General features: G+C 36.4%; 1 protein-coding gene across 7 annotated transcripts in view; it reads right to left on the bottom strand.

Annotated features, from left to right (window-relative positions):
• LOC129744951 (neurotrimin-like) overlaps window positions 1-24,362 on the bottom strand; it is a 148,062-nt gene that overhangs the window by 57,773 nt on the left and 65,927 nt on the right. For all 7 annotated transcript variants that reach the window (XM_055737739.1, XM_055737746.1, XM_055737742.1 and 4 more), the window contains exons 3-4: window positions 19,729-19,832; window positions 4,596-4,803 (exon numbers count right to left, since the gene is read on the bottom strand). In XM_055737739.1, coding sequence (XP_055593714.1) covers window positions 4,596-4,803; window positions 19,729-19,832 — 312 coding nt within the window. The remainder of the gene's footprint in view (window positions 1-4,595; window positions 4,804-19,728; window positions 19,833-24,362) is intronic.

Below are 24,362 nucleotides of genomic sequence, written 5' to 3'. Positions count from 1 at the left end.
TGGAATCCCATCTGTCTGATTTTTGTGCAGAAAAAAAATATTATGCCCAAAAAACGATTTACAATCTGCTTGTGAATCGTACTTTACATTACATCTTCCAAAGATCGATCCAAGATCGACCAATCCTACTCTCAACACGCCAGAGCTCCGCCCAATTGAGAAATACTGAGCTATTGCCAAGCGGAACCTAAAGAAGACCAAAAAAAACTGCTTAGGACGAGCAGCAGTTCAAGGCAAACTGGCATTCTGCGGCGAAGAAGGTGGACAAGGTGGCTGTACAAAATCTGATGGCAGGGGTTAAGCGTAAGGCCCGGCAATTCGGATTTGGAAAAGCGGAAGCCTAACTGAATATTTTTCCTGAATTTTATACTAATTAAACTTGAAAAAGAAATTTAATTTGATTTTTTAAATAAATGATATCACCGATTTACAAGCGTTTTCCCTTGACAAAATTTTGACCGTATCACCCTTTTTTCAAAACATTACCAAAGATAAATAGAATTTCAAATAAAAAATCTTGAACTAGATACTGAAGCCAAGATATGAAAACAATTTAGATTCGGATTATATGGCGCAAGAATTTTTGGAATGCATTAAATCTCATTTGAAATTTAATATAAAGAATTAAGTTTCAATAAAAAAAGTGAGAAAATTTAAAAAAAAACTATAGCAGAATTATGATTAATTTTTGAGGTCTGGCAGTCAAGTTTCTTACTCTTGAATTATCCTACTCAATCATCAAAATTTGATAAAGAATTTAAAATGGTGATTGTTGTGAGTACTTTACCTCGCTTGCTCTTCCTGGCCCCTCATGGGGGGGGGGGGGTGTTTGGTCCTTATCTCACAAAATCCCCCCGTTCCTACGGCCGTGTTACCGATTATAATTAAGGTTCAATCTCATCATGGGTTTGCTTCTTTTTGTCAGAGTTTGCCAGCAGAAATTCCAGTAGAAAAGCTTTTAATTCGATAAAAAATAATCAAGTTTTGATAATCTCGAAACAGTTGTATTCACTAAATTGCCCTCAGTTTATTTTAAAAGTGAAGTATTGGACCAAAAAGTTGCAGAAATTTAAGGAGGAGCATTTAGCCCCCTAAAATACAGATTAGACGAAAAATAAAGGGTGATACGGTCAAAATTTGGTCAAGGGTCAAGGTCAAGGCGTGTTAATCGGTGAAATCGTTTATTTAAAAAATTAAATTGAATTTCTTTTTCAAGTTTAATAAGTATAAAATTCAGGAAAAATGTTCAGTCAGGCTTCTGCTTTTCCAAATCCGAATTGCCGGGCCTTACGCTTAACCCCTGCCATAAGATTTTGTAGAGCCACCTTGTCCACCTTCTTCGCCGCAGAAAACCAGTTTGCCTTGAACTGCTACTCGTCCTTAGCAGTTTTTTGGCCTTCTTTAGGTTCCGCTTGATAATAGCCCAGTATTTCTCAATTGGGCGGAGCTCTGGCGTGTTGAGAGGGTTCTTGTATTTGGGAACCACCTGCACGTTGTTGGCGGCCTACCACTCCATGGCCTTTTTACCGTAATGGCAAGATGCCAAATCAGACCAAAACAGTACGGAACAACCGTGTTTCTTTAGGAAAGGCAGCAGACTTTTATTCAAACACTCTTTCACGTAAATTTCTTGGTTGACAGTCCCGGAAGCTATGAAAATGCTGCTTTTCAAGCCACAGGTACAGATGGCTTACCAAACCAGATATTGAGCTTGAAAATATCTGCTACCTTTCCCCTTCCTTTTACCGTATAAAACTCCTGTCCCGGAAGCTGCTTGTAGTCGGCTATGACGTAGGTTTCGCCGTCCATTACCATGCAGTCAAACTTCGTCAGCATCGTCGTGTACAGCCTCCGGGATCGCGCTTTGGCCGTCGTATTTTGATTATCATCGCGATTTGGAGTCACTACCTTCTAGTAAGTCTATAGTCCGGCTCGTTTTTTGGCTTGATGCACGGTTGTAGACGATACACCCAGCTTATTTACGGCATCTCGGAGAGAGAGGTTAGGGTTTCGCTTGAAACAACCGGCAACTCTCTTTGTCGTCTCGGCGGCTTCCGGTTTTCGATTTCCCCCCGATCCAGTTTTCTGGCTGTCGACAAACGGTCCCCAAACACTTTAATTACATTTGTAACGGTTGATTTGGCAACTTTTAGCGATTTTGCCAGCTTTGCGTGCGAGTAGCTCGGATTTTCGCGATGCGCGAACAAAATTTTGATACGCTGTTCTTCTTCCTTGGACAGCATTTTGACAACTGAAGAGTGAATTCCAAAATCAAAATAGGAGCAACATTCTACACACCCACACACCTTCAAAATGAGGGGTGTTCAGGTTTTTTAAATGCAAAATTGAAAGAAATACGTCAAGTTGATATTGACCAAATTTTGACCGTATCACTCTTTAAATGAGAAAAACTGATAAATTTCATAACTGAAAAAAGTGTGCGCCGTCCGATGGAAGATATCAAGAATAAAGTAGAAATATTTCTTACAATAAACGATGATTTTTTTTTCATAAATTTTCATAAGATAACCTTCATTTCTTTCATAGAAAGTATTTCGATCAATCGAATGGTTGTTGAGTTACACGCATTCATAACTGTCCCATGTCTAAATGAACTTAGCTTTAAAAGTTTCATATCTTGAAAAACAAATTTAGAGATCAATTTTCAGATAACAATTAAAAATCATCTTGGTACTTAAATTTGAAACTCTAGTAGCAGCTCTCTTTTTACTGCGGTTGCTTCTAAATTGTGATGAAATTTGAGCTGAAATGCTGCCTACAAAATGAATCCAAATTTTAATAATTTTTACAAACTTCATTTATTTTTGAAATCTGTAGCAAAGCACACCAGGTCAGCTTATTTTTTACACATTCTCAACGTGTGAGTAGATTTTCTATTGCATGTCGATCGAATTTATGTTGTAGAAGTTTTCTTGAGTGTGCGTGATGTTGTACTGTTTAAATTTGTTAACTTTAAATCATTATAAGAATTCGTCAACCCCTTTAAATTTCCTGGAAATATTTGTATGTGATATGAGTTTTTGGGTTTGCAAAACAATTTTTCATCAAGCAAAATAAACTTAAATGAAAATCGCTTGAGCTTATTTGTAATAGAAAGTTTATAGCTTCGAATATACTATTTATAAGCGTTTCAATTAATCTCAATCCATAATCAATTTCGGTGCGATTTCTCGTTTACGAAAAGGCAATCAGCCATGAACAGTGATGTATTCGGTGAATTCCATGCAAATAAACCGTCCACCAGGAAACCACAGCCATAACAAAAGAGAATGAGCACAATCCGGCCAGTTAATCCGTACCATCATATCTGGAATTAACAGGCACCAGAACAACAGAATTTAACTTTCCCCAAAAGCTTCGGACCGATTGTGATTACCGGTATCAACTTACGTGGGGACCACAATACCAGTTTGTTATTCGGCGATCCTTTCTAATGAGCTCACCAAAGCACAATTATTGCCACTAATGGAATACCGAAGCAAATTGGACATGACTGAGAGGATTAGCACAATCGGGAGCTTATTATGCACACCAGCGGCTTATTACCGTAATAATGTCGACTTTGAGTGCCTTCTTGGTACTTAGAGTAAAGTCAGTTTTCGGTAGCCCTACAAACGCAAGTCGTGGCCAATAATAATGAATGGTTTAGCGAATGGAAAGCCGCTTTTGTTTGTTCCTTGACTGGCAACGAATGAGCTGAAAAATATAACCTGCATATTGGTGTTTGACAATGTTTCTGCAACCTCTGCTCGGTCGAGGGAAATACCAAAAGAAATGGTTCCTTCAGATGGTTGCATTGTGGGAAATGCTAGAACAAAGTTTTATCGACCCTAAATTAGGCTGTATTCTCTGTTAGTACAGAGTAGGTACCGAAATGTTCTTCTAAATTTTAACATAAAATGGTTGCTTTTTCTTAAGATTTGACTTAACTCATAGTCTTCTAATACTTAGAATGGATTTTTTTAAAATAAAGCTCCAGTGTGCGTTGAGCAGGAGCGAGTGTGCATTAGCGCATAGACGGCTTTATTCAGGTGACCAATTTAAATATTCCGTGACTGCTGGCAGTAATATCCTAACGTATAAATAAATGGTTTCTCTATTCGCCTACAGTTTATTTTTACGATTGTGTGTATGCTTTTTTCTCTTTCTCCACCATATTCTAATTGAAGCTTTTCTACTGTGCTGCTTCTTTGATGAAAATAAAAACAAAACAAAAAAGAAACAAATTCAATTTGATTACCAGACATGGCAAAAATTTTCCCCGGCTCATTTGTGGTTGGAGGCGCCAGGACATTCATCAAAGTAAAAAAGTTTGGGTCTGTCATGGTAATTTCATACTAAACAGTGCCAAATGAGTCAAACCAGGTAACAAAAAAACAACGAACCAAGGTAATTACTAGATAATCTTTACGAGAAATCATTATGAATTGTGTTTTAATTGAGCGAAAAAACACCACTTGATGTATCCAAATGCGGGTGTAATAACAAATTGATGTTCATTTCGAGTCAATTGATCGTGAATAAGTCAATGGCAAACAAGTATGTAAAACGTACATTACATTGCATATATCTACCTACAACATCCAAATACCCCATCTGGCTCTTCATTGGGTCGGTATTGATTTGACACATGTACCAGCCTTTATCACTCTCCCGGATGTCTCGTATCCGGAGCTGCCACGTCTTTTTTTCGGTGTAAATGATACCTATCCGTTTGTTTTTGGTGATGACGTGGTTCTGGATCGTCAAAATCGTTTGAGTGTCTACTCTGAGCCACGCAACCTGAAAGAAACAGAAGAGTAAATGTGAAAACCTAGATCTCTTGATAATATTTGTTCTGCAATTCAAATGGTTTCAAAGCTAAAAACTAAAGCAAATTCTTACGAATTTCTATGAGTGTTGAAAAAATTTCGGTGTAAATATAATAAAGATATTTTTTTAAATAACTCCCAAGGATCGAACCGCAATTGAAATCATGAAAACTAAATCACGGTGATTTCTCTATAATTTATAATTTAATTCTAAATTTTCATTTTTTTGATCTGAACGGAAAGAAGAAACATGCAGAAATCTTCTGTAATTTTTTTTTCATTTAAGCCACTAGCGTCGATTTGGAATACTATGGTGTTCGATTTGCCAAAAATCTGTAGAAAGTTTATGGATGGATTGTTCAAATATTTTTTCATTCAACCCTTTTCAACAGCTTCGAAACTCTTCACAACACGGAAAAGGTTAACTTTGTAGACCTGTGTTATTCGTTCCAGGTAACTCAATATCATAAAATCTAGTTCTGTTAAAAGAAATATCACATAACATCGTGGTAAGATACAAAATTTGTATACCACAGCATTTATTCAATTTTAAATTTAATATACTATAATCTACTTATCATCCAGCAATCACAAACTGATGATGATATGACCGTAAGCCAGTTTGTGTAAGTTTTTAACGAAATGACGCATTGTTATTTTCGTTTCGTTTTTAGGATTTGGGTAAGCTGTTATTTTTGTAAAAATATTACCCCTAAATGTATGCAGCACCGGCATGTCACCCCAGATGACGGTATATAATATTTTTGTTAAAAATCCGATAGCATAAGTTAAAACAACTCAGTATGGAATAAACGAAGTTAAGAAAAATAAGTCCTTGAAAAATCAAATCACTATCCACCGAATGCAGATCACCCATAAACGGGTACAGACATGATCAACCGCTTGATAATGAATATGACACATCGCCTGTATCTGCATGGAAGTAGAGAAGAATGAATCTTTTAGAATGTGTATGGTTCTTAAATTCCTTTGTTCTTACCAAAGTTAGGTATTAAGCTTTTTTTCATAAGTAAAACAGTACGAGCGTAACGGCACGTGTTTTTATGCGGAATATTCTAAGCGTATTTTCTCTGTGGAATCAGACTTTTGACGTAGTGGTTTCCGGTCTGCGAGTTAGTTTGAGGCCAGAAGAAGCGTAACGTAGTGAAGTTGTATGCCTCACTCTCGAGTAACGGTTAAATTTCATGCAACACTATCCACCAAAACATCGTCTGAATAGTGTTGTTATTGTTTTGACTCCCGTGGCGGCTATAGTCTTTTTATCCTGCCGCTATAATCCAACCTGGAGCTCTGCGTTAGAGTGCCTAACTCCAGGCGTTTAACTGCTCGAAAGCTGGTGATCTCTTCCGCCTCCCTATAAAGGTCGACTGGCAGACTTGCAAAGCGTATGTTGATGGTCTTTTTGATCGGGTAAAAAAAATGAAACGTGGTACCTTCGCCCTTCGCGTGTTCGTTATTTGCTGAGGGTAAAGGGCTGCACTACTCACGCCGTGAGTGGGTTGATACCTCGTAGTAGTGGAACCTTAGCCTCTTGCTACTACGTGAGACGCTAGGTCAAAAGGCATATCCCACAAGGACTTTATCTATCTTTGCTACTTCTTCTTACATTTTTCCCCCGAGCTTGGTGACAGGAGCAAGATTACATCGCGGCAAAATTCAACGCTAGCCTGATGGCTAGCGCGGAAAACCCTCCGGGGGGAGGTTCCCCACCGGATATAATTTATAGTAGATCGCTACCCGAATGGTTTGGTCCTAAAGATGACACAATAATCTTACAATTGAGTCCAACTGAAGGCAACAATCTCCCGAAAAACCCATTCACCATAAGCAAATCTGTTCAACTCGACGGTGGAAGGATTGATTACGCTAAAACCGAAGCTAAAGGAACCAAGTACACCATCAAGGTTCGTGGCCGAAAATTAGCTGAAAAGATCTTGAAACTGGATTCCTTGATCGATGGAACTCCTATCCAAGTGACGCCTCACCCGCAACTGAACTTCACTCGTTGTGTCGTTACTTGTCGAGATGTACTAGATCTTGGCGATGAAGAACTTCTGACAGAATTGAAATACCAAAATGTGACGAGTGTTCGAAGAATAACGAGAAAAGTACAAAAAGAAACAGTTAAAACTGCTTCTCTTGTACTTACGGTTGCAGGCATTGAAAAACCAGAGTATATTTATTTTGGCCTCCTTCGAATCCCAACACGTCCGTATTACCCATCACCTATGCTCTGCTTCAAATGCCTTAACTACGGCCATACTAAATTGAGGTGTGAAGGAAATGAAAAGTGTCAAAACTGCTCCCAGGAACACGAAGGAGATTGCCAAAACCCTACATTCTGCCTCCATTGTAAAAGAGACCACTCTGCACTGAACCGACAATGCCCTAAATACTTAATGGAAGATCAAATTTGCAAGATGCAAATAGATTTAAAAATTTCGTTTCCCGAAGCACGACGACTGTACGAATCCAAGCAAAAACAACCTTCATATGCTGAAATTAGCTCACCAAAATCACCCCTACAAGATGAACTCCATAAAAAAGACCAGGTAATTCAACAGCTGCGGAAAGAAATAGAAGAATTGAAGACGACCTGCAAAACTCTTCAATCAAATTTTCAAAAGGCAAAAACATGGATACAAAGGTCCCAAAGTCTTGAAAGAAACCGCTCACAAAGCCAGGACAATGATTCGTCAACGAAGTCCATCAAAATTGTTGTTGAACCACCAAAACCCGAAAACCCAACAAAAGACAACTACGCACAGCAATCGAACCGAAAAAGTCGCTCCTTGGCACCAACGGAAACCCAAAATCGTTCCGTGACCCCAGTCAAGAGGATCCAAAGTGACTCCCAGAAACAAACACAACCTCCACAGAAGAAACAAGCCACGATCAAACCCAGCTTAGAATATGATAGCGCAATGGACATCGCATCTGAAACAGAAATCCCCGAGAGCCAGGATATGTTTTCTCAAAACTAAATCATCAAAATGGCCTTTCCCCAATCAACTTTTACTACCGACCAAACAACAACATCTTCAGAAGTATCACTTCTACACAGCCTTAGTTCGGTGCCAGCCGCAAATCTGGTTGACCCTGGTTCACCCGGGTCGCTTGCTGGCACCAGACACCTGTGTATTTCACAGGCAAGTACCCCACCGCATATCCAACCCGAACATATTTCCGATGCACCGTACCTTTCAGCACCCACGCAATCAATCACCAATCAATGGACTGGCAGTAACACACCGTTACTTACACGTCACCAAACCAACAGTACCACCACACCCAGAAACCGAGCCTCAGCCTGCGAAGAATCGCTTAGTACATCATCAGAAGTACCACTTCAACACAGCCCTAGTTCGGTGCCAGCCGCAAATCTGGTTGTTCCAAGTCCTGGTTCACCCAGGGCGCTTGCTGGCACCAGACACCTGTGTATTTCACAGGCAAGTACACCACCGCATATCCAACCCGAACATATTTCCGATGCACCGTACCTTTCAGCACCCACGCAATCAATCACCAATCAATGGACTGGCAGTAACACACCGTTACTTACACGTCACCACAGCAATAGTACCACAACACCCAGAAACCGAACATCATCATCATCATCAGAAGTACCACTTCTACACAGCCTTAGTTCGGTGCCAGCCGCAAATCTGGTTGTTCCAAGTCCTGGTTCACCCAGGGCGCTTGCTGGCACCAGACACCTGTGTATTTCACAGGCAAGTACACCAACGCATATCCAACCCGAACACATTTCCGATGCACCGTACCTTTCAGCACCCACGCGATCAATCACCAATCGATGGACCGGCATTAACACATCGCTACCCACACGTCGTCACGGCAACAGCACCACATCCAGAAATAGAGCCCCAACCAGCGAAGAAACCTTGGTCCTCCAATGGAACGTGTGCGGCGCCAACCCACGCAGAACCGAATTACAACAACTTATCAGCCGGTACGATCCTGTAGCTATAGCCATCCAAGAGCTTCGCACACCGAACCTTAACGGGTATGTAAAAAACTATCGCTGGTTTTCAACTCCTAGCGCATTTCCCAACACTTCGAGTGCTGGCCTTGGAATCCGAAATGGTATCCCGGCATCCCAAGTTAGCCTTAATACATCCCTGCCTTTCTGCGCTGTCACCATAGAAGCACCCATAAAAGTTACGATCTTATCCACATACCTTCCAAATAACGAGTCTCTCGAGTCCTTAAAAACTGAATTCGAGAATGTCCTCGATTCTTTATCTCATCCTCTTCTGATTGTTGGAGATTTCAACGCTCACAATGCCATATGGGGTAGTGAACGTACTGACCGTCGTGGACGATTCATAGAACAACTTGCTGCCGAAAATGTACTGATCATCTTAAATTCATTCGAACATACCTACTTCCATCTTCCTAATGGTACAACCAGTGCAATAGACCTATCCATGGCTTCCGTGTCAATTTGCAATCGCCTTTCATGGCAAGTGGAGAATGACCTTTCCGGCAGTGATCATTTCCCGATACGAGTAACAATTAACACATCACCAAAAAAGTTAACCAAACGCCCACGCTGGCTCGAAAATCAAGCTGACTGGCAGCTTTTCGAAAATGTATTACTAGAAAAACTTTCCCACAACACGACACCGAGTCTAGCTGAAATAACAGGAGCAATAGTTAAAGCAGCCGAGGCCAGCATCCCCCGTACAAGTGGCAACTGCTGCCGTAAATCAGTGCCCTGGTGGAACAAAGATGTACAAGAACTAATAAAAGATCGAAGACGAAAGTTGAGACGCCTGAGAATCCTTCCAGCAGACGACCAACAACGCGCCAGCGCTTTAAAAGAGTTCCAAGTATCTCGCAATGCGGCACGTCGTGGGATAGCGGAAGCGAAAAAAACGAGTTGGGAAAACTTTGTCGCCACTTTTACATCCGACACCCCCACAACAGTTATGTGGCAGAATTTCAATCGGTTCTCTGGGAAACGAAAATCGTCCCGAATAGTACTTGAAACCCTAAACGGAATAACAGAGGACCACAAAAAAGTTGCAGAAAGCCTTGGAGACCATTTTCAGTCAATGTCCAATCAACCCCAATTACCATTTCCACCGCCACCACGTACCAGCCGGAAAAATGAAAAGGTAATGTCCGAGCTGAAAAGAAAATTCTCTATACAGGAGTTTTTCCACGCGACGAAATCCAAAAAAGGCAACTCTGTGGGACCAGATAGCGTAAGTAACGAAATGATTCGACGACTACCCATTACAACCAAAACGCAACTCCTCGACTGCTTTAACGAGCTGTGGGCGAATGGAACTTTTCTACCCTCTTGGAAAGAAGCCATAATAATACCCCTGGCAAAACCAGGGAAAGATCCTAAAAAAGCTGAAAACCACAGACCAATATCGCTAACGAGTTGTATAGGAAAAACTATGGAACGCATGGTCAACCGAAGGCTCGTTCAGTGGATCGAAGACCGAAATCTATGGAGCCGCAACCAATACGCGTTCAGAAAAGGAAGGGGTGTAGAACAATACTTAACAGAACTGGAGGCTGCCTTAGACAATCCATTTGAAAAAAAACAACACTCTGAGTTGGCCCTACTAGATCTCAGCAAAGCATACGATACTGCTCAAAAAGCACCCATTCTCGATACTTTAGCTAGATGGGGAATTAGTGGAAATCCATATAATTTCCTCCAAGACTTCTTAACAAACAGATCGTTCAAAGTACTGGTCGGTGGAACTTTATCCCAGTTGAAATCCATAGAAAATGGAGTTCCGCAAGGATCAGTTCTTGCTGTAACACTTTTCTTAATTGCCATGGAGCCGTTATTCGAAAGAATCCCCCGCGGAGTGCAAACATTCGTTTATGCTGACGACATAGTGTTACTTGTATCAGGGGCACAAGTGAAAAGTGTTAGGAAAAAATTGCAGAATGCTGTGACAAAAGTGATCGAATGGGCTGACGGGATAAATTTCACGATTTCTTCGGAAAAGTCTAGCATACTTCACATTTGTAAGAGAAGAAAACACAAAACGGTCCCCCAAATAACTATAAATGGTAAAATCGTTCCTGAAGTAAAAAAAGCGCGCATCCTCGGTACAACCTTCACTAAAACTTTAAACTTTTCGCCCCAAATTTTCGAAACCAAAGCAGCATTAGAGTCTCGCCTAAACCTCTTACGTGCAATAGGCGGTCGATCATATGGAGGTCAAAGAACATGCCTACTGAACATGTTCAAGAGTATAGGTGAATCAAAAATATTTTACGCAATTAACACTTTAGGGAGAAAAGGCATCAACTCGCTAAAACCACTAATGCCTAATTATAACTCCGGTATACGCATCGCTGCTGGCGCCTTGCGGAGTAGTCCAATATTATCCCTTCATGCAGAAAGCGGAACTCTACCGTGGATTTACCGATTAATAGAGCGCATGACAACATCCACCATTCGCACGCTCGAAAAACCACATGCTACAATCACTCCGGCCTCACAAAGGACACTTCAAGCATTCCAATCACTAACTAGAAAAGATGTTCCCAATGTTTGTAAATCCAGATCAGTTTGCACCCGACCATGGAATTTAAAAACTCCCAATGTAGACTGGTCGATCAAAAAAAGTTTTAAAGTAGGAGAAAGTAACCAAAAGGCAGTCCAACTGTTCAAAAACCACCTTCAACAACGCTATTTAAATCATCTCCAGATTTACACCGATGGTTCAGTTGCTAACAAACAGGTCGGATTTGGCATATCATGTGGTAATCGAGAGATCTGCTATCAACTACCGGAAGAGTGTACTATTTTTTCGGCAGAAGCTATGGCGATATTATTTGCACTCAAAACGATTGCCCACAAATCAAGATATTCGGTAGTAATTTTTTCTGATTCAGCTAGCGTTTTGGAGGCAGTGGAGTCTGGAAAATCTCTTCATCCATGGGTGCAAGAGATTGAAGAAAATCTCCAAAAACTTAAAGGAACCCTGTGTTGGATCCCCGGTCATGTAGGTATCGATGGAAATAGCAAAGCTGACGAATTAGCTGAAAAAGGTAGAAGTGGTCCGAAAATGTCAACTGAGACTCCAGCGCCCGACATCATCACATGGATAAGATCGGAGATAAGGCTTAAATGGGAAGAAGATTGGCTAGGTAACCGGCAACTTTTCTTGAGGAGAATCAAATCTACCACTTTACGCTGGAAAGATAGAAACATCCCCCTGGAACAACGTGCTCTGACTAGACTCCGAATTGGACACACCATGCTCACGCACTCAGAGTTTTTCACGAAAGGGATAACCACGTGCAACACCTGCAATCAACCACTAACAGTTGCGCATATTATTGGAGAATGCAGGTTATATGGGACAGAACGACAGAACTGTGGAATTGATCATGACGTATCGAGGGCGTTGAACGTGCTCAACGAGGACAACCTACTACAATTCTTGAGAAGTACTAAAATAATCCAAAAACTCTAGACATAAGTTAAAAATGTAAACTTTTCTTAAGAGGGCGAATGACCAAGTTGGTTAAAACCCTCTATAAATAAAAAATATAGAATAGAATAGAATAGGTATTAAGCGCAAATCATTCCCCCATTTCTAACAGATTTTGTCGAAACACTAGGGGGTGGATTGTCGAGGCAAGGAAAAGCAAGGAAATTCCTCAGCTTGATAAAGCTTTAACCCGTGAATCGTTTCCCAGATATGAAATGAAAAAAATTTGGATAAATTTCAATTGATATCCAGAACCGATCGATTGTCATTCTTGTCATTTTTATCATATTTGCAATTTTTGTCATTTTTGTCATTTTTGTCATTTTTGTCATTTTTGTCATTTTTGCCATTTTTGTCATTTTTGTCATTTTTGTCATTTTTGTCATTTTTGTCATTTTTGTCATTTTTGTCATTTTTGTCATTTTTGTCATTTTTGTCATTTTTGTCATTTTTGTCATTTTTGTCATTTTTGTCATTTTTGTCATTTTTGTCATTTTTGTCATTTTTGTCATTTTTGTCATTTTTGTCATTTTTGTCATTTTTGTCATTTTTGTCATTTTTGTCATTTTTGTCATTTTTGTCATTTTTGTCATTTTTGTCATTTTTGTCATTTTTGTCATTTTTGTCATTTTTGTCATTTTTGTCATTTTTGTCATTTTTGTCATTTTTGTCATTTTTGTCATTTTTGTCATTTTTGTCATTTTTGTCATTTTTGTCATTTTTGTCATTTTTGTCATTTTTGTCATTTTTGTCATTTTTGTCATTTTTGTCATTTTTGTCATTTTTGTCATTTTTGTCATTTTTGTCATTTTTGTCATTTTTGTCATTTTTGTCATTTTTGTCATTTTTGTCATTTTTGTCATTTTTGTCATTTTTGTCATTTTTGTCATTTTTGTCATTTTTGTCATTTTTGTCATTTTTGTCATTTTTGTCATTTTTGTCATTTTTGTCATTTTTGTCATTTTTGTCATTTTTGTCATTTTTGTCATTTTTGTCATTTTTGTCATTTTTGTCATTTTTGTCATTTTTGTCATTTTTGTCATTTTTGTCATTTTTGTCATTTTTGTCATTTTTGTCATTTTTGTCATTTTTGTCATTTTTGTCATTTTTGTCATTTTTGTCATTTTTGTCATTTTTGTCATTTTTGTCATTTTTGTCATTTTTGTCATTTTTGTCATTTTTGTCATTTTTGTCATTTTTGTCATTTTTGTCATTTTTGTCATTTTTGTCATTTTTGTCATTTTTGTCATTTTTGTCATTTTTGTCATTTTTGTCATTTTTGTCATTTTTGTCATTTTTGTCATTTTTGTCATTTTTGTCATTTTTGTCATTTTTGTCATTTTTGTCATTTTTGTCATTTTTGTCATTTTTGTCATTTTTGTCATTTTTGTCATTTTTGTCATTTTTGTCATTTTTGTCATTTTTGTCATTTTTGTCATTTTTGTCATTTTTGTCATTTTTGTCATTTTTGTCATTTTTGTCATTTTTGTCATTTTTGTCATTTTTGTCATTTTTGTCATTTTTGTCATTTTTGTCATTTTTGTCATTTTTGTCATTTTTGTCATTTTTGTCATTTTTGTCATTTTTGTCATTTTTGTCATTTTTGTCATTTTTGTCATTTTTGTCATTTTTGTCATTTTTGTCATTTTTGTCATTTTTGTCATTTTTGTCATTTTTGTCATTTTTGTCATTTTTGTCATTTTTGTCATTTTTGTCATTTTTGTCATTTTTGTCATTTTTGTCATTTTTGTCATTTTTGTCATTTTTGTCATTTTTGTCATTTTTGTCATTTTTGTCATTTTTGTCATTTTTGTCATTTTTGTCATTTTTGTCATTTTTGTCATTTTTGTCATTTTTGTCATTTTTGTCATTTTTGTCATTTTTGTCATTTTTGTCATTTTTGTCATTTTTGTCATTTTTGTCATTTTTGTCATTTTTGTCATTTTTGTCATTTTTGTCATTTTTGTCATTTTTGTCATTTTTGTCATTTTTGTCATTTTTGTCATTTTTGTCATTTTTGTCATTTTTGTCATTTTTGTCATTTTTGTCATTTTTGTCATTTTTGTCATTTTTGTCATTTTTGTCATTTTTGTCATTTTTGTCATTTTTGTCATTTTTGTCATTTCTGTTTCAAACTTTGGAGAGTTTCAATTGTTTTTTTTTCTATTTTTCGAAGTCTTCAGGGGAAAATGAAGAAACTTTCTAGAAAGTATCGTTGAAGAAAACATTGCTTAATAGAACAAAACAATAAACCTGTTATCCCAAAAAAATTTAAAAAATTAAAAAATCTAACAAAATGTGACTTGAAGATCTTTGTTTTATCACTTCAAAATGTTTCCCATTCGAAAAATATTCAATAAAAATATTCATTTCAATATGTCAACCGTTAGAGTATTATATGAACTTTATAGTTCCATGTTTTCGAAGCAATAGTAAACTCTCAATTTTTTTATGAAAATTTTTTACAAAATGTATGTTTTATGGGTTCACTTGATCGAGTCCAAATCGAAATATTTTTCTTCTGAATGGATGATGATCATTGCTGAGCACGAAATGATTTACATTCATCCAATAACTAGTATTATAAAATAACTTTCAGATAAAATGAACCCGCAAAAGCTTCTATCTATATGTAGGGGAGAGTGGGGATACTTGATCCCCTTTTCTTATTTTCACCATATCTTTTTGGAAAAATTTAGCAACCCGCCGCCTTTGACATTTTCTGACACCTTGTAACTTCAAGTTTCTATGCTCCAAAAATTAGAACGATACTTGAACCAGTTGATGAACTAGGAGCATTTTCGTGGGAGTAAAAAAATTGCGATTTTTCTGAAGTTAGGGGAGACTTGATCCCCTATTGAAGGAGACTTGATCTTTTATTCAGGAAGCCCTAATCCTTGTATAAAAATCAAACAAAACCCCAGGATAGAATGTTAAATGACTATTTTGGTCATGTTTGTTCTCATTTCACAATTTATAGCAGACATAAGAAGAAAATTCTATAACTTTGTCTCAACGCTAATAACATTGCATACTTAAAGGCGCTATTTTTTTTTAATTAAGAGAAAATTAATTATTTTTGCTCTTTTCTTCAGACAATTGTTTGATAAATATTAGTTTTTGGATAAATATTAGTAATTTCGTAATCAGCAATCATAACGATCAATTCAGAAGAAGAATATGCCGTTTGGAAGGGGGATCAATTGCACCCAACTCTAGGGGATCAATTGTACCCATAATCAACATTTTAGAAAACTTTTTCTGAAAAAAGTTGAGAGTTTTCCATTGCTTTGAAAATGTGGCATTATGAAGCTCATTTTATGCTCGAACGATTGATACATTGGAACAAATATTTTTTTCATAATTTTCCCATGTAAGGAACATCTTAAAATGATGAAAAAAGATCTTCAAGTCACATTTTGTGAAATTTTTCAAACAAAGTTCAATTACTCAAACAATTATTTTGTTAAAATTTTTTAAACTACAAGCATTGTTATTTTGCGCATTTTGGCACATTTTTCTAGAACATTTGATCTTTGTAAGACATTCCAGTTTCGAGATATATCTAAGGAATCATGTATCCCCAGGGATCAAGTATCCTCATTCTCCCCTACACATAAACAAAGAAAAAAAGTTGTTCTTTTACTTTCAACAACCCGTTTGCTTCTAAATGCTTTTTGGTATCATCAGGAGAGCTGTTTGTTTTCGAGCCTTAGAAAACATAGATATTTTAGGATTTTGAAATTGAACTTTTAATTGTAGAAAAAAAATACAATACAATACAAACCAAATTTTGCCTATTTGATACTCAATGAACAGGCTTCCAAATGTAAAAAACAGTTTTCAAAAATTCAAACTTTTGACTGAGTTATTGATGATGGATAATGTGCCAAAATTTATTGTTGGTCAAAATTACCCCGATGATCAAAGTTACCCCGTTTTACGGTACTGTTAAAAGGATATCATATAACATCGTGGTAAGATACAAAATTTGTATACCACAGCATTTATTCAATTTTAAATTTAATATACTATAATCTACTTATCATCCAGTAATCACAAACTGATGATGATATGACCTTAAGCCAGTTTGTGTAAGTTTTTAACGAAATGACGCCTTGTTATTTTCGTTTCGTTTTTAGGATTTGTGTAAGCTGTTATTTTTGTAAAAAATATTACCCCTAAATGTATGCAGCACCCCAGTTGACGGTATATAATCTTTTTGTTAAAAATACGATAGCATAAGTTAAAACAACTCAGTATGGAATAAAGGTTGTTAATAAAAAAAAAAGTCCTTGAAAAATCAAATCCCTATCCTTCCAATGCAGATCACTCATAAATGGGTACAGACATGATCAACCACTTGATAATGAATATGACACATCGCCTGTATTTACATGGAAGTAGAGAATAATGAATCTTTTAGAATGTGTATGGTTCTTAAATTTCTTTTTTTCATTTTTGTGATTTTCGTCATTTTTGCCATTTTTGTCATTTTTGTTATTTTTGTCATTTTTGTCATTTTTGTCATTTTTGTCACTTTTGTCATTTTTGTCATTTTTGTCATTTTTGTCATTTTTGTCATTTTTGTCATTGTCATTGAAATGAACAATTTTAGATTTCTTTTGGACACGACTGAGCTTTAAAGTCGACGATAAAAATTCAGATTTCATGAACAAATTATGTTATTTTGTGGTTCAACCAAATCATTCTGTCACGATTACCCGTGATGCATTTTTCAGAAATTTTGTAGTTACAATATTGTGCAAAACATCGAGAATTGATTCATTACATAATTCACATCACTAGTAATGAAATTTTCGGAAATCAGTTAAATATGCTCATGGTAAATTAAATTAAGAAAATCCATCTTTATTAAAACCAAAAAAAAACGTGAAACTTATAAACAAAATTCTAGAATCAAGAATGGACATAAATTATACCTTTAACGAAATTTTCCTAAAAACCTGTATAATTGTGGATTATTTCTGCGATTTCAACAACCTTTCTCAACATCTCAATACAATGATCTCATACAAAACTTCAAATAAAATAACAGTTTTTTCACCGATTGACGAAAAAAAGTCGGTGCTTTGAGAACTAATTTAAATTGTGGAAAAACTTCTCGTAAATATTTCAAGAAAAATGGATCAAAGTCTAAATTTCAGCTACAATTCAACGTCCAAAGCTGAGAAGACAGTGATTTTAACTATAATTTATCGCTGGTATTTAAACCTTTAAAATGAAGTGATGACAAATCATATCACCGGTTTGAGCAAAAAGGATTTTTTCTCACAAAACATCTAAACTTTTTTAATGAACCAGGAAGGCCCTCAAAATTTTTTCTTTGCGATAACCAAAGGAAGCAAATCATTTCTGTGATTTAGTAAATTTTCGAAATAAATGGCCAGAATTTTTTAAGTGATTTGGAAAAATAGAAACTGGGGAAGGAAGAATGTTGATGATAAAGATGAAGAGAATTCAGCAGCATGTAAATAATGTTAAAGACAATTTAAAAAAAAGTTTGTTCAAAGAATTCTGTACATCTGTTTATGGCTGGCTAAGTCTTAGGCAAAACGCAAATAAATGTTTTTCCATTGGTATGAAGTTAAATTTACGTTTATTTATCTAGCTGAGGATACCATTTGTTTATTTTTATCAGATTAGAAATCCATAAACAATTTAATTTTGAAAATCGTACTTTGTTTATTTTCAGTCAAAAATAAATCTGTTGGTTAATTTCAACTTACTCAAATGAGCATCTCTGGTTTTATGTTAAAACTACGTCTTATCAATTTTAAAACAATTACAATATTCTGGTAAAAAAGCCATTTTCACAAGTTTCAATTATATTTTATCGAAATATTTTCTCTTTTGAGTTCCAATTTGAAACCGTATGCTGCTTCATTACTTATCGAAACCCGTCAATGTATTTATTAAATAATTTTGCATATTTTTCACTTGAAGTTCCATAAAAATATCAATTAAAAGACGTTAATCAAAAAACAATCTTAAACAAATAAACATTTAAAGCATAAATAAGCACGTGTCTAGACAAATTAAAATATAGATTACGAGGTTTGCTTAATAGATTCGTCTCTTAACATCTTATCGAATACTTACAGCATTTTTTGCTGTGAGTTTTGAAAAACAAGTCAGTAGCTTTGTAACAAGATTTAACAATTGAACACTTTTATTAACTCCACCAGGTTGACTACAATGAGCGGACAGATTTTACAAAAATAACCTTGCTCAGTTTGGAAAAAAACTTTAGCCAACTTTTGAATGTTTTCAAATGCTTTTCACTTGCGTATCATTTTTCATTTTCAGCACTTTGACTTTTCAAATGCTCGGAGTATGGAAACATAAATTGTGGTGGAGGTACCCAGTGTCTAGTTAAAATGTTAAGCTTTTTGATATCGTCAATAGTTGAGTAAGGTTTAGGATGAGCCTTTAAAACAGCACCTATTTCTATTTCGTAGACTAATGGGTCTGCAGCAGATGCAAACGTCTGATCATTCTGAAGATTCTGTTTATAGTTGATTGAAGCATACTTTTAAACAGCTATTGAATTCTTGCACGCGTAAAAATGGTGATGTCAATTTTAAGTTATTTTGACACATGAAAAAGTTATATTTCATCTAAATTGAGTTAACAAAATTATGACCATGATTTATTTTTTTCCGCCTGGGGGAGGGGGGGGGGTTGATCACCCCCATCACCCCCCCCCCCCTGTAGATCCGCGCATGTTCATAGATATAAGTCGGATTTAATACTTTTATTTTAGTTTTCATTTTCTCTTTTGATGTTTTTGAAGCAAATATTCAGAGTAGTCAGGGTACATTTTTAAATTAAGCACAAAGACTTGATAATGTCCTTGTTCATGAATTGTTTCCAGCCTTTTGAGTCCATTAATTATATTGTTCTGCTAAGATTGCTGTTAATGGCAGGATTGAATACTGTTAGTATGAGAGATAAAAACATTAAAAAATATATTAAAAATATTATTTTCTCTGCCAATAAATCTAAACATGATATGTGAAAATATTTTTTCTGAGATTTTCTTCTTCGTCTTCTTCTGGTATTTATTGCTTATAATAATGTTTATATTTCAGTTTTATGCACATAGACTCACAAAATTTCCCTTGCCTAATTTAGGGGCAATGAGAATCGAACCCTGAAGCACAGAATTTTTGTTTTCTCACCAACACAAAATGATAAAACCGCGTAGGTAAAAAAAAACTGGATCGCAATACAAGGCTCGTTACAAAAACATACACTAGCATATCACCCAGAATCTATTCGAAACACAGAAATCAATAGAAACATTTATGTCAACTCTATACACTACTCAAACAAACTATGATCAAATATCAAACCTTATATGCACCTAGGTCATGAACTACGCACGTCAGCGTCGCTTCTCTTCCGACGGCCGCCGTCACATTCGCGATGGGTGCACTGAACTTCGGGTCTGTAATAACTGCAAGGAATAAAAAGGAAACATGGAAGAACCAAACGTTAGTGTATAGTATACCAACACATGTGATTTGTTTAATCTGGGAAAACGAGTTCAATTATTAAATCTCATATCCTAGTGGAAATGCGATGGTTGCAGACGATTTAAAATTTATACCATGCCGTTGATATGAGGATGATTCAAACATATGTACGTACAAGGTTCTTTGAAATAATGTTTTGGTTTAAGAGTAAGTATAACCCTGAACCCGAAAAGCTAACACTGCACTTACTTAGTCAGTCTAGAACAAAATGCCTGTAAGAAAGTGTTACGTCAACTGATTTATGAGATTTTATAAAAATATTCCTAAAACCTTGAATAAGATGGATACTGTAATAATTAGGTTTAATGATTCATTTTTTAAGATATTAATGTTATAGAGCTAGGTGGATGGCTTAACCCCATTTTTCTCATCCAGAACCTAAAACTAATGTTCCAGGCGATTTAGTCAATCAAACTTCCATTGGCAATTTTTGCTAATGGCTCCAGGATGTTATTAATCCTAATGAATGTACAAAAATGTGTCCTCTTATAGCATTTTTGAGTTGTGCTTCGCAAAGCAAAAAAACTGAATCTGTCTAACAGAAGTACTTGTGAGCCGCAATGCTTGATACAACAGTTGAAAAAGCAAGCCCGGCACAATTTTCCGCACTATTTCCGCGTTGCTGGTGAGAGGAGATGGAAAATGGTACAAGGGTTTCGGTTTATGATTCAAAAGCGTCGTCGAATAATTTAATCAACACTTACCACGAGAGTTTTTTTACCCCCAAAAAAGCGTGTGTTTCTCTGGTCATTCGCAGTCCCCATCAAAAGAATATTATTCAAATGATTGGCTTGAGTGTTTTCAGCTGGGTAATGAAAATCGACACGAGTGCGTAATAATTGAACAAACGATAGACACCACTTTATGCACACATCGGCCAGCCCTTGTATCGAGACGAGTTGATTGTTGGCGGGATAACAAGGGAAGGCCGCATAAATTTGAAAATACAGTTCCCCGGTTGTAGGACCGCTTCATTTGAGGACACGTCTGGTCTGGCCTGAGAAGCTGGCCCAAGCCAAGCCAATTGAATCCAGCAGCGGTGACCAGTACGACATGTATTTAATTTACCCATTAGGCTGCGCTTTGGACATGATCATTTTGATTTGTGATGAGCAGAAATAGTCAATGGTTTCGGTGTTTGAATTTTACTGGAAATGTGACAATTAGCAGGAACACCGAATCAAAATTGTAACACTGTTCAATGTTTTTACTTCCAGGAAATCATCCACCTAAAACAAATGGTCAATCCGATATCAAGTGTCAAATTGTGTGAGCCAGAAATCCTTATTTTTTAATTATAGCTCTTCTGATTTAGGAACTTTTTTTATGAAAAATGTTGCTATCATAAAACGTTTTTAACATAATATACATAGGGGAGAATGAGGATACTTGATCCCTCGGGATACTTGATTCCTTAGCTATATCTCGAAACTGGAATGTCGTACAAAGATCAAATGGTATAGAAAAATGTGCCAAATGAAAAAAACAGCAATGGTTGAAGCTCAAAAAATTTTAACAAAATAAGTTATTGGGCTATTGAACTTTGTTTGAAAAATTTCACAAAATGTGACTTGAAGATCTTTTTTCATCATTTTAAAATGTTCCTAACATGGAAATATTATAACAAAAATATTTATTCCAATACATCAATCTTTCGAGTGTAATATTGTGTGAATGGATTAAACCGACCCTTGGTAATCCCTCATGAGCGTGTACGCTGGGCAGTCAGTCAGTCAGTCGGCGATCTAGCAAGCGAGTTAAGTGGTGTGTGCATTCCCCCAGTAGTTCGTGATCCGGTGATTCAAGGTGTTGTTCCCGAGCTACGGAGCTCCGGGCCGGTCTGCACATTGGCGACCGTGGCAGGTGTTTCTCTTTGACTTGCTGGAGCGGTTTGTGAAAGTCGAGGTTGGAGAAACGAAAAGCGGACCGAAAAGAAAAACACGTGTTCTAAGACTCACGTAGAAATAATGATAGTCAAACTCGCTTTAAAATCAAACGGATTACAAGTTACCCATTGTTAAACATACTGAGTAAAATAAACACCCATTGGGTAGAAGCATTTGTAGCAGGAAAAAACCTACACCGTTGGTTTCTACTTCAGTCAAATGGAAAAAAAAGAAACCGTTATTTCGAATGTGGGAAATAAGTGATTTTACGAATGAGCAGATTATGAAATATTGCCAAAATTGTGATGATGAACATGATATATAAAGCGAATTGAAAGGACAGCTTGATCATGTGGTTCACAATTTCAAGCGAGTTGAGAGGATAGCTTGAAATTGAAAGGCGAGTTGAGAGGACAGCCTGAACATATCGATAAGAATTCAAGCGAGTTGAGAGGACAGCTTGGAATTCAAAGGCGAGTTGAGAGGACAGCCTGAAAATATCGATCAAAATTCAAGCGAGTTGAGAGGACAGCTTTGAATACAAAGGCGAGTTGAGAGGACAGCCTGAACATATCGATAAGAATCCAAGCGAGTTGAGAGGACAGCTTGGAATTCAAAGGCGAGTTGAGAGGACAGCCGGAAAATATCGATCAAAATTCTAGCAAGTTGTGAGGACAGCTTAGAATACATAGGCGAGTTGAGAGGACAGCTTGAACATATCGATGAGAATTCAAGCAGGTGGAGAGAACAGCTTGGAATTCAAAGGCGAGTTGAGAGGACAGCCTGAACATATCGATCAAAATTCATGCGAGTTGATAAGGCAGCTTGGATTTCAAAGAATAGTTGAGAGGTCAGCCTTAAAGTATCGATGAGAATTTCAAGCGAGTTGAGAGGACAGCTTGAAATTCAAAGGTGAGTTGGGAGGAAAGCTCGAGGGTACTGATATGAATTCCAAGCGAGTTGAAGGAAAGCTTGGAATCAAATGACGAGTTGAGAGAATAGCCTAAACACATAATCGAATTTCAAATCAAGCTGATTGAAATAACAGCTTGATGAAAGAACCATCTATGAAGCATTTCTAGAGAACTGTTCAGATGAATTGTTTACAGTTCTGGTTGAGAGGACAGCTTGAGGGGTCAACTTAGAACTTAGAAGAGAAGAAACATGTTGCGCATTTTGGATCAAATTTCAGTCACTGATGAGTCAAGACTATCGAGAAAGAATTTAGTTCTGGCACAATGTTATTGGGAAGAAAAATACGAGATAATCTGATTATTTGATTTGTTTACAATTCATACTGATATTTTGAACTGGTGGAGATAGTTTGTCTGGAGGGTTAATCAATGAATGTAAGAGACTGCATTTTGAGTTAAGAGCTGGTCATCGTTAAATGATAACACCGTATAGATTATGTCAACCGTGTATCAAATTCATAGAATGACGTTCCATAAGCAAAACATAAAAAAGCGACTAGCCTAAAAACCACTGCGATTCAACTTGTCTTTTGTTTCTTGATTAGGGACACTTTTTGTGATCCAGTACAAATCTGAACTATAAGGATGGAGTACAAATACAAATATAATGTGGTTCAACATATTAGTTTACGTTTACGATTTTTGATCACCGCCAGTTGTTGTTATCTTTTTAAGTTGATATTTTTGGGTGATTGTTGAGTCAAATAATAGCAATTTCTTAACATTAGTTTATGGAGAATATTAAAAAGACGATTTCGACAAACGAAGTTTGAAAAAAAGGTGGCAGTGAAACATAGCATGGGCTGCGCATTTGTATATTATTTATGCTTTGCATTAGTTAATTGGCCTCGTAAGTTCATAGAACTTTACATCAGCTTATTGATAGAACTCATGTAAGAAGTTCATTGGACATTTTTCGAGAACAAAATCGAACATGTTCAAAATTGAAAATTGATTAATATTGTGCTAATCATTGCTCCTCTTAGCTACTCAGCCTATTTCTGTATAGAAAACGCAAACTGTGTGTATTATGGCGTTTTCCTGGTTCTTTTTTCTTGAAAACTTCGCTTTTGTAATTCTATTATTATTATTTTGTTTGGGATAGGAGGGGGATGTGTGAATGGATTAAACCGACCCTTGGTAATCCCTCATGAGCGTGTACGCTGGGCAGTAAGTCAGTCAGTCGGCGATCTAGCAAGCGAGTTAAGTGGTGTGTGCATTCCCCCAGTAGTTCGTGATCCGGTGATTCAAGGTGTTGTTCCCGAGCTACGGAGCTCCGGGCCGGTCTGCACAAATATGAACTTCAAAATACAATATTTTCAAAGCGATGGAAAACTCCTAACTTTTTTCAGAAAAAGTTTTTTTTAATGTTGATTATGGGTACAATTGATCCTTAATATATGGGTACAAAAGATCCCGGTATATTCTTCTTCTCATTGAATCGTGGTCATTGCTGATTACGAAATTACTAATATTCATCCAGTAGCCAATATTCATCTATCAATTATCTAAAGAAAAGTACTAAAATAATTGATTTTCTCTTGTTTATAGAAAATTGCGCCCGTAAGTATGTAATGTCAAAAGTGTTGAA

This window comes from Uranotaenia lowii, chromosome 2, assembly GCF_029784155.1.
Source record: "Uranotaenia lowii strain MFRU-FL chromosome 2, ASM2978415v1, whole genome shotgun sequence".
NCBI classification, from domain to species: Eukaryota; Metazoa; Arthropoda; class Insecta; order Diptera; family Culicidae; genus Uranotaenia; species Uranotaenia lowii.
The sequence above is the reverse complement of the archived record's forward strand: the minus strand, read 5'-3'. Positions and strand labels throughout refer to the sequence as shown.